This window comes from Lepisma saccharinum, chromosome 1 (assembly GCF_977018435.1).
Source record: "Lepisma saccharinum chromosome 1, izLepSacc3.1, whole genome shotgun sequence".
NCBI lineage: Eukaryota > Metazoa > Arthropoda > Insecta > Zygentoma > Lepismatidae > Lepisma > Lepisma saccharinum.
The window spans coordinates 196751430-196763356 of record NC_139229.1 but is presented as its reverse complement, the minus strand read 5'-3'; the positions used below and the strand labels follow the sequence as shown (position 1 = coordinate 196763356).

The 11927-nt window shown below is 35.9% G+C and overlaps 1 protein-coding gene across 1 annotated transcript; it reads left to right on the top strand.

The window, feature by feature from the left end:
* The first annotated feature begins 719 nt into the window (after positions 1-719).
* Positions 720-5963, top strand: LOC145991054 (uncharacterized). Its single transcript, XM_083126762.1, has 3 exons — positions 720-815; positions 2564-2734; positions 5683-5963. The coding sequence occupies exons 1-3, from the start codon at positions 762-764 to the stop codon at positions 5896-5898; spliced, it is 441 nt and encodes a 146-aa protein (XP_082982888.1). The 5' UTR covers positions 720-761; the 3' UTR covers positions 5899-5963.
* The last annotated feature ends 5964 nt before the right edge of the window (positions 5964-11927 follow it).

Sequence of the window (11927 nt, the reverse complement as noted above, 5' to 3'; positions counted from 1 at the left end):
TTCAGACGAGTTCTGTGGACAGTTGAAGAAATTGCATAAACAACAAGCAGAAGAGATCCAGTGAATAGGAAGAGTGTTGCGTCCCATCAAGACTTCTTGTGTTCCGTGCAAGAAAAGTGACGTTTCACCCACCCAACACATTCACCGGATATTGCACCATCCTTTTGTTCCAGTCTTTACATAACTATTTGAACTGATACTTATTACCTGACCTCAACGTTGTTAAACAGCACATCGTTGACTTTTACGCCTCCAAGCCACCCCAGTTCCTACGCGAACGGAATTTTGAAGTTGCCAGAACGATGGACCAAGGTCATCGAGAAAAGTGGCTAATACTTTGCGGAATAAAACTTTTTTCACAATATCTTAATGTTTGTTTTCTTTTCTAAGTATTTTAGTTTATATTGTTAGTTACTTGGTTAGTTTAGCACTTAGTCTTAATTGTTTATATATAGTATATATATATATATATAATATACACATTTAATGATAACCTATATTAAATAATATTTATATCCTCATTTTTGCAAATGCGAGAGCCATGATTAAAGTGAAATAATGGCATAAAACCTGCATTGAAATATTTTTCTATTAAATCAATTTAAACGTTAGTCTATTAGAGAATGTATCCACGACTATAATCAACTCTTATTTATTTTCAGAATATGCTTCTCTTGTGGGAATTTAAACCATGCAATGGGTACGAAGCTAGCAAGTTTGTGATTAATGATGTCGACCTTATAAGGGTTAATGATACATCAATGGACATAGCAGCCACAATTATTCTGGAAGTAGAACTCGACGATTCTTTCAGAGTAAGAGAAACATTCTTGCAGTTTCGATTTTATTCACACAGTACTTATACATACTTATCAAAGTGTCAATTTTTACTGTATTACTAGTCTATAATATTAAATATGAAAATTTTGGCAAAGTGATAAATTGACTATTACGTTGACAAAGGGTGGGTTTTTAAATGTGTTGTTGAAGTCCGTATTGACGCTTTTTCTATTTGGAGGTTGAGTAGCAGCTACCTTAACACGTGCTCTATCTGATGGTGAATGAGGTAACTATTCTAGCAGTTGCAAATAATCATGGTTCCCTCATCAACCGAAGTAGAAATGGGAATCTCTCCTTCTCCTTTCGGCGGCAGTCTCTACCTGAAACTGGTCAGGCGGTCTAAAGAGCTGTTTAGTAGCTCCTTCCAGCCTGCCTGATGATGGTACTAAGGGGTGAGAAGCGCGTGAAGGAGCGTCGCTTATGAACTGTGGCTTCGACAAAATAATTGCTCCAATTCGAAAATACGATTGGTCTATCACTGCTAGACTCGCCACTCCCTTAGTGACGCCACTGTCCGTAAGTAAATGGCCAAATATGAGTCATTTATCTTTCGTGTTTTCTCTTGGGTTATATACAAACGCATGGATGTTTACACTACGTAACATCATTATGTGTTTTGTGAGTTCGATGTCTTGGTAAAATGGACAATTTGTGTAGAAATTAGTTTCCCCTATACAAGTCTTAATGTCTTAGTACAAGTGCTGGAAACTTGGTATTTACAATATAACTTATGAATTTCAAAAGCCCCAAGTTCCTTGTTGCATGTCTAATATTTCACAACAGGTTGAGCGAAAATTGAAATTTGAAACTATCTGAGACACCTAGATGGCAGAGTGCTGGAATTTCTTGCTCCAGCATTAGCAACTCATAATTGTTAAGCACGATCATGCCGTCAGATAACCATTCCTTATTTTTTCACAGAAAAAAGGCGCTGACTAAGACTAGAGGTAATCTGCAATTCGTAGTTGCCTAACCAAACGTTATCACAGATGGAGTAAGATGGGGTACAATTTTGATTTAATTCCTGTTATAAAAAGATAAAGTTCTCCCTGCAAATAGTACAATGCCAGGAAGGAACAATCAGTGGATGTGTGGGTAAGACTCCATACATTCTCGATCTGGGCTATTTAGGAGGTTATGTGATCAGCACCACGCTTCGGCCACCTATACCCAACAGCGTTTCTCACAGGTTCATTGATTTGAGGCTGGGTGAGCATAAATCCAGTTCTCTGTTTTATTTTGTAATTACTGAAATAAGTATCTAGCCTACAGAAAACAATTACAAATATTTCATTTGAAGTGAACTATCTGAAACTCACTTATTGGTTGTTTGGTTGGTTGATTTGGTGTTTAAAGTCCACTTTATGCACAGCAAGGTTAATCGGGACTTTACCTACAGTTTAAATTGAATTGAATTGATTTGAATTGTTGTTTTAAGTCCACTTTTAGCATAGAAAGGCCAATCGAGGCTGGACCTACAATTTAAAGTCGGATCCGAACCACTATGTGCCTCCAGCGAGTATCAAACCCGGAAAACTCAAATATTAACTCATATCTTGGAAACTTATTTAAATCTGACACTTCCCTTGGATAATTCTGTATGGGTTTCCATGTTCTCATGTGCAGCATTTCTATACATATTTTTATTTTGGGCGAATTGCAAGTAATGATATTCTACTTTACTTGAAGTTGATTCTGATTAAAAATAAATATATATTTTCAGGTTAAAGTGGAGTTAGAGGAGTGTGCACTTAATTCCAGGGAGGACTGCAAAACTAATCCTGATTTATGGATCGAAGATGCATGCAACAAACTGTTGAAAGAAGATAAAATATATTCTTCAATTTTTCAAAACATCGAGGATCTTGAAATGAAGACCTGCCCTTTCCCAGAGGTATGTAGGTGTGTCTGAAACGTGACATTATAAGTTTGTATGTGAACATTCATTTATTACCGCAGCACTGAACTTATATCTGCATCAAACTTATTTCGATAATCGGGTATGGGGGATTATAAAACTATGTCCCTAGGCTATCCTTTGTTTCTGGCCTTGTTAATATTATTATCATCATTATAACCATCATAGTTATTAACAATTTTATTATCATGTACGTACTTCGCTCTCACTAATTATACGCACTTATAAACTTTCAATTACAGACACATCTGATTAACTTTTATTCGTTAAATTTCTATAAAACAATACAAAACAAGAGAACACTCACCTACAAGTATTTCATTCCGCCTTTCATGACAGCAAACTAATGAATTAAAGCCTCGAAATCATTTTGAACAAGACATAAATCAGAAAAAAAATAGGTACTTTCTTTAGAATTTCCGAAACATGCTTTTTTTAAATTTTACTTGCATGATGCATTTCGCCACAGAATACTAATAGTGAACACACACCAATGGGAAAGAGACCGATGTTACATTACAGTAGCCACACTGGCCGCGAACTGAGAAAGATGTAATTTTAACCACGAATATCACACCACTTGACTGGTCTTGTAAATTAATTATGAATGAATTACTCAAAAAACATCAAGGGAGATATTAATATCACCACCATATACCCAAAGTTTCAATTCTTGGTATTCAAAATATTTACATTCGTTTCTTCAAGCAACCTTTGCTGTATGCCGTACAGACTTGCACTACGGTTAAAATAGAGTACTGAAAATGTGGTTATGATATAAGAAGTTACTTAAACGCTAGAAAATTCTTCCTTCTATCTTCTTTCATAAAATAAGCAAGTTAATAGACTTGAAATGTTGTTTTGTTTTGCTATTATCACAATATTAAGAAGTTTTAATTGTAGATGGTGTTTGTCACTTCAGCGTCTCATATTTGTGCGGCCCCCATGAATTGCGATCCCTAGGCTGTAACCTAGCCCCAGAACACTACCGTGTTCCAATATTACAGTGTAACTACCGCTACGTAAATTTTACGTACATTAAAGAATCTATTTTTAAAACAACCTCTACATTATAAAAACAAATTTCTATTCATTGTGAACATTATTTTGTTTATTTTTCCTTATATTGGAATTTTATTCTTCATTTTAAAATGTATAAACATGGTTTTATTAAACATAGAATATTTTAAGAGAAGGTCTTGCTTGACAAGCCCGTTCGTACATTAAGAATGAAGGCGAAAAGTTCGAACAATGAAAATAAACAATAATAATATTCATAACGCCGTAAATAAGGAACAAATGTAATTTTAAAGTCTTACAAGAAAATAGTGCATGATTCTAAACTTTCGTTTTCAAAATCTAAGTATCCAAATCGAATTTACAAATGTCAAAATTACGTGAAAGATATTTCTCGTTTTACACAGCTACGTAAAATTGACGTACAGTGCACAACATAACAAACCAAATCAAGACGATCAGCGCTTGCACCCTCCTTACCACAGTGCTGCTTATGTCCGACAGACAACTTGAGGCACTGCTAGGCAGAGGGGTGAGTGGGTGCGAGGTGGGAGGTAGGGGAGGGATTTGAGCGCGAAGCATACGTAAATTTTACGTACGGTAGTGTTCTAGGGCTAGGATAGCCTAGTGGCAAGCAACCCGCTCCTGGCTTTAATTCAATGTACCGGGAAGCACTAATATCTTGTTCAGGATAACGATTTTTATTACGATGTTTTACATACGGTAGTGTTCCACAAATTGGCTTCCCACAGGAGCAGTACGTAGTTGTCATCCTCCTTTTCTTGCAGTTGCAGAAACTGAAATACTTTCTGTTCCCTTGTGACGTGGCTGCTACTGTACTTGTCTCTTCCTTCCCCAGTACCTTCAAAATTGACTTTCTTAACTCCTGTGACAGTCCCGGATTCATTAGCCTTTGCTCCTGCCAGATCTTGGTCAAGTTCTCATGGAGGTGAAGCATGAACTGAATTCGTGAGAATGGTCTCTTTTCTAAGTTGCCCTGATTGTTGTAGAAGTTGTGAGTGTGAATAATGTATCCATTGATCGCTGCGATGTTGATCATGTTATAGAAAAATGAGATATTATAGAAAAATTCACGCAAATCTAACTTGAATACAAATGGCGTTATTACTACATGCACGTCAAAATTACGTGCAAGATTTTTCTTCTCTTGCTATCACTACGTATTATTGACGTAGAGAGTCTCACATAACGCACAAACTAAAGACGTTCACTGCTTCCGCCCTCCTTACCACAGTGCTGCCACGTGCCTGACAGAATGATAGAGGAATACCATAGGCGGAGGGGTAGGTGTGTGCGATGTGGGAGGTAGGGGAGGGATTTGAGCGCGAAGCATACGTAAATTTTACGTACGGTAGTGTTCTAGGGCTAAGATAGCCTAGTGGCAAGTAACCCGCTCCTGGCTTTAATTCAATGTACAGGGAAGCACTAATATCTTGTTCAGGATAACGATTTTTATTACGATGTTGTCTTCATGGAAATGCCTAATTAAAAGTGAATTGCCAGAATGTTCGAGGAAAGCTAAACAAATCTACTCATAACAAAATACATTTTTTGCTTAACTTAATTCATGTTTAAGAATTTCATTGACGCAGTTTTCACTCAATTTTATTTTATCCCATTTTTGTTATTTTACGTTGAATTTCATCCCCGTTTGGCTACCGCGACGATGATTACATGAAATTAATGAAGGACATTCACAATGAACATCCTTGATCAGACCATGATTCGAAACCTGAAACTTCTGTAATTAGTTCAAAAGACGACGCTTAACGTGTTCAGCCACCGAACCTGCTCACTATATTGGCACATAAGGGTACATAATTCTTTTATTGCTTTTAATGCTAAAAATATGAAGAAAAACATTAATATCATATATTTATTTTCAGGAAGAGTACTACTCTGATAGCTATTACAATATTTTGGAGACTCCAGAATCAAATTGGCAGTTAGTGAGTAACGACGAATCAGACTATTACCTTAAGCTGTACTACTATCTTGGTGACAATGAAGTGGGTTGTCAGTACATTAAGGCAACAGTTGAACCTTACAAAACAGTGGAACAAGAAATACTCGAAATACGTAAGGTCGTATATCGTGGTTAATATGTTGGTAATCATATTATCATCAGGTAATTCAAAGTCATCATTGTTTTCACAAAGTTTCTTGATGTTGCTGACTTTGAATTACTTGATGACATTTGGGATTCATAATTTTAAATAAAAATAATGTGATCAGGGATTTTTATCTGAAATAAAAATAAAACAGACTGCTTCTTTTCACAGTTAGGTTGCTATATTACAACAATGTAACATTGACAACATCCATTATATAACGGATCCTTTTGTTTAAAAAATTGCTAACCATTGTTAAAACTGTATCTTTAGTCAAGATAAAAATAAATGTCTAAAGGGAGCGTGTGTTCTCCTGAAACGTCACAACGAAAAACTGTTTGTAATAACCGTAAACTACAAGAAAATAATTCTACAATGCAAGCAATGCGTACATATAAGATAAACATACATATTTGTTACAAAGGAAGAAATAACTACCAAGCAGTTTATTGAAAAACTGTATCGGATTAATAAATTCTGCTGTGAATATACTACTTTTTTACGTATCTCTTTTCAATATTAGCTTACCTTAACAACTTTCGTCACAGCTCTGTGGTAACGTTTGCCTTCTTCAGAGCCTCAATGCATCTGTATTTCTTGCCATCGATGTCCACCATCTCACTGTCATTGATGGATGATTATTGGGACACCTTTCAACCACATTATGTTAAGACGTTCTCTACTTGTTGCTGAATAGATTCTATTTTTATGTAAAATCCTTAACGTCGTAATTTATTTCCCACTTTCTTCACATGATATGTACAGCTATCTTTCCTTGCATTAACCAACCTTACTATGTCTTGTTGTTCTGCCATGCCACTGGTGTCGGAGAATCAGTCACTCCAAAAAGCACTATCAAGCTTCATCACTCTGCAGGAAGTTTTCTGTCAACTACATGACAATCGATTGCAGTAATCAAGATTGCAGGCTCACAGCCAAGTGCTGCAATTGCGGAGAAGACCATCTGGTCAATTATCTGGGTTGCTGAACTTCGCAGGCTGTCCTTCAGAATAAAACCACTGGCTCGTCTTAAAAGGCAACCGCGGAGAGAGAAGAGAAGCAACAGCAGCGTCTGTGAGCGTAGACAACATCACATGTGCCGCAGCAGCAGTGCCCAAGAAACAGCAACCTCACCAACACCAGGGAAGAAGGTCAAGGAATAAGAATGTTCGCAATGGACGAGTCATTGGCCTTATTAAACGGCTCAGACTCAAACTACGGCAGGCCCACGATCAAACTGCCAAGCTGCAATCATGATGGAGGTGTTGGCCGCTGAAGGACACCCACCAAACAGATTCTGATAACCAACCAAATGCTCCAGATGGAATGTCAGAAACAGTTACCAGAAGAGCCAAACAAATAGAACGTTTAGATCAAAGTCATCGCAGTCATGGCAGCTCACCAAGCAATTCAACAGTTCCCCTGCCATCAACTAAGGTCAAACTTCTAGCGACAGTTGCAGAAGTAAGCCAACATCCTCCTGCATGTCACTACATGCTATAACCCAGATGACAACGACACTTCTAACATCATCAGCTAGATAGGAGAGCGAGCGAGCGGAACACAGTCTGTGTTGGTCCGCTGTGCAACTCATGGCCGAGCTCTACTCCCGCAAAAGTAAAGTCTAGCAAGCACACGGGTACCTAAATAAAGCCTCCTACGGTGTGGGCTGCCTGCAGAAAAAATCGCACTCTTAGTGAGACCTGTAGGTACTCGTAGAACTTTACGCATTGTATCAAGTAAAGCTTTCTAGGATGTGGCCTACTCCGTATAAAAAAAAAAGTATTATTTTCGACATGCATCATAGAATTATACGCATTGTACCAGTTATACTGGTAGATCGTGCATTATTGTCCAGTTGGGAGACAGTCTACGGAAACGGAACGCAAGCGATAGGTAGCAAGCAGTATAGATAAATGATACTAAAGATGTTTGCCTCACCTATTAGATAAATGATACTAAAGATATTGGCCACCGTTCATTAGCTTTTGTGTCTGGAGAGAATAAACAGCTGATTAATTGCTGCAAGTGAGTCACTGGCATTAATTAAAAATGTCAATGGAATGAGCAATTAGGATTTTAAGCTTATTATCGAATTACTATTGTTACTGCGTTTTTATTTTTTACTTTCATTGGTAGGAATGCAGATTGATTGTTTCATGAGCTACGAAACAAATTGATGTTATATTGTCTCCATATGGCAACACTTTTCCCAAAGAGAAATGGAATGCTGATTCAAGTTATACGTATTGAGAAATGATATCCTAAATTAAATAATGTCCTCTATTTCGTCACTGGTATTTCTTTAGAGGAAAACTTGTATGGTCACTGTCCTCCCTTTCTGAATTTAAGCAGCAGAGAATCGAAACTTGATCTTCATGGATAGTTGCGTGCAGTGATATTAAAGCTTGACTAGTGAATTCGTTCTTCAAAGGGGATATACGGATGACTAAGTTAAATAAATGTATTAATCTAACTCCTACTTTCATTGCGTAACATTCTTGCCCTGAGTGTAAAGGAGTGTCATATCTCCGACGAGAATAAATCTCGCAACAAGAATAAATACATTTTTTGGCGTTCGGCGTTAGATTCTCGACCTAATAATACAAGCGTTCACGGCAAAGTAGAAAGAGGTGTTAGTGTGTCAGCCCCCTGCGTGTCACTCGTGCCAGTGGGTGCTGAGTAGGGAGTAATTAAATTCCGCCCGAACATTCCAATGCATAAAGAACACACAAAATTAAGCTACATGATGATGTCATATATTGTACCGTATTACTACACGACCTATGATAAATATAGTTCATTGTAAATCATAGAAGAGGAGGTAGATAAGGAGAGAGAAAGAGAGAGAGAGAGAGAGAGATCGAGTCATGTATAACAACATGTGTGGCACATGCATTAAGATGGGGAAATGTGTGGTTCAAAGATGGCGGAGGAGGTGTTCCTAGAGAAGATAGATAGGCAGCAGACATAACAACAGAAGAGACGAGAAGAGAGAAAGGAAGTCAAGAAGATATTAAGTACCATATAAGAGAAAATGGAAGAGGAGAGAGAGAGTAAACAGATCAAGAGAAGAAAGAGAAGAAAAATAAAAAAAGATAAATCATAGAGTTGGTGGAGTACAGTGTGAACCTCCCAGCTAGATCCGAGGGATCCGCTGACCAACGACAGGTGCGGTCCTCCATTCATATTGGGGGTTAGGCGTAGAGCTGACAACTGTGCACTGTAAAAAGACATGTCAAGAAACAGCAATATGAGGCCATGGATGTTCCCAAGGTAAAATATTCCGGAGGTAAAATAGTCCCCCATTCGGATCTCCGGGTGGGGACTACTTTGGGAGGTCCATGGACTAAGGATAAGATCTACATTAGGAATAAGGATATTAAATTAGGCACCTGGAATGTTGAGCCTTTACCGGCCTGGGGCATTTCAGTGTACAGTTAATGAGAAAGTTAAGTATAAATTAGATGTAGTAGCTGTCCAGGAAGTTACGTGGCCAGGAGAAGGGAATTGTAAAACTAAAAATTATACTTTTTTCTATGGTGGTACTGAAAATCATAATTTTGGAACAGGCTTTTTCATAAATAATAGAATTATCTCGGCTCTTAAAACAGTAGAATTTTTTAATGATAGGATGTCATATGCAGTTTTACAAGGTAGGTGGTGTAAAATTATTTTAATAAACATGCATGCACCACGGAAGATAAAGATGTTAATACTAAAGATGATTTTTATGCAGAGTTAGAACAGGTCTTTGATAAATTTTCTCAGTATGATATGAAAATTCTGTTAGGTGACTGTAATGCACAAATTGCCAAAGAAGAGACATTTAAACCCACGATTGGTAAAGAAAGTCTTCATGAATTAAGTAATGATAATGGTATAAGATTGATTACTTTTGCAACCTCAAAGAATTTAATTGTGAAAAGTACCACTTTTAAACATAAAGATATCCATAAATATACCTGGTCTTCTCCAGATGATAAAACTCATAATCAGATAGATCATATTCTCATTGATAAGAGAAGACATACTAGTATAATTGACGTTCGAACACATAGAGGTGCTGGCTGTGCCAGTGACCATTATTTAGTAATTGCTAAATTAAGAGAAAGACTCGCAGTGATAAATCATAAGCAACAAAATCTAAAAGTTCTAAAATTTAATACAGGAAAATTTGCTGGTGAAACAATTAAGGAAGATTACCAAATTAAACTGTCAAATAGATTTGATGTTTTGCAGGATTTAAATGATGATGAAAATATAAATGAAACAGGCGTAAATAAGAATTGGGAGGACATACGTAATGCAATAGAATCAGCAGCTAAAGAAAGTATAGGATACCATAAACCAAGAAAAAGTAAGCCATGGTTTGATAATGAATGTTATAATCTAATAGAAATAAAAACTCAGGCTTGACTTAGGTGGTTAAATAACTCTGATGATACAAATCTAAACAATTATAATAGAATAAAGCGAGAAGTTAACCACACGTTTAGAAGTAAAAAAAGAGATTACTTGAAAATCAAAATTAACGAAACTGAAACAAACAGCAAAAATAAAAATATCAGAGAGTTATATAAAGGTGTAAATGAATTTAGAAAGGGGTGGCAACCTAAAGTAAACTTGATAATAGATAAAGACGGTGATTTTCTAGCTGACCCAAACAATATTCTAAATAGATGGAAGAACTACTTTAATGACCTTTTAAATGTTCATGTAGGAGATAAATCATAAGTAAATGAAGTGTACACAACAGAACCTAACTTTACTGAAGTTAAAGATGCTATTATAAAGCTAAAGAATAACAGAGCACCTGGCATTGATTTAATACCAGCTGAGTTAATTAAATATGGTGAATATTCGTTAATATGTCAAATTCATAAATTAATTTGTTTAATATGGAATAAAGAAGAAATCCCTCAACAGTGGAAAGAATCCATAATTGTTCCTGTGTTTAAAAAAGGTGATAAAATGAACTGCAATAACTACCGTGGAATTTCTCTACTCTCAACAACATATAAAATATTATCTAACATTTTCTAACAAGACTAACCCCATATGCTAATGAAATTATAGGTGATTATCAATGTGGATTTAGACGTAACAGATCAACTACAGATCAAATTTTTCACATTAGACAGACACTCGAAAAAAGTGAGAATATAATCTAAATGTCCATCAGCTATTCACTGATTTCAGAAAAGCATATGATTCGGTCAAAAGAGATAAATTATATAATATATTAGTAGAGTTTGGAATACATAAGAAGCTTGTTAGTATGATAAAAGTATGCACCAGTGAAACAGAAAGTAAAATTCGTGTAGGTATTAATATCGTGTATCTGACAAATTTACAATTCATGGTGGGTTAAAACAAGGAAATGCATTATCTCCATTGCTCTTTAATTTTGCCTTAGAATATGCTGTTAAGGAAGGTAAAAGAAACTAACGAAGGACTAAAATTAAATGGTGTGGCTCAGTTGTTAGCATATGCAGATGATGTAGACTTATTAGGGGATGATATAAATACAATTAAGAATAATGCTAAAATATTTTTCAAAACTGCTAAAGAGATAGGTTTGGAAGTTAACAAAGAGAAAACTGAATATATGCTTACAAGCCGAAACCAAGTGTTAGGTAATAATCAAAATCTAATTATTGATAACAACTCGTTTGAACCAGTTTCCAAATTCAAATACTTAGGAGTAATATTAACAAATGAAAATTATATTAAAGAGGAAATAAAAAGTAGGCTCAATTCAGGAAATGCATGTTACTTTTCTCTTCATAAACTTTTGTCTTCTCGTTTAATATCTAAGAAACTAAAAGTTAAAATATACAAAACAGTAATTTTGCCTGTAGTATTATATGGATGTGAAACTTGGTCCCTTACATTGAAAAAGGAACATAAATTGAAAAAAGTATTTGAAAATAAGATCCTTAGGAAAATATTTGGACCTAAAAGGAATGAGGAGACAGGTGAACTACATAATTTGTATTCATCTCCAGATATTATTA

Excerpts from the sequence above, each read along its gene's own strand:
- LOC145991054 (XM_083126762.1), top strand. The coding sequence starts at position 762 with ATGGACATAGCAGCCACAATTATTCTGGAAGTAGAACTCGACGATTCT. Across the intron at positions 816-2,563 it reads AACTCGACGATTCTTTCAGA|GTTAAAGTGGAGTTAGAGGA; the intron begins GTAAGAGAAACA and ends ATATATTTTCAG. Across the intron at positions 2,735-5,682 it reads AGACCTGCCCTTTCCCAGAG|GAAGAGTACTACTCTGATAG; the intron begins GTATGTAGGTGT and ends ATTTATTTTCAG.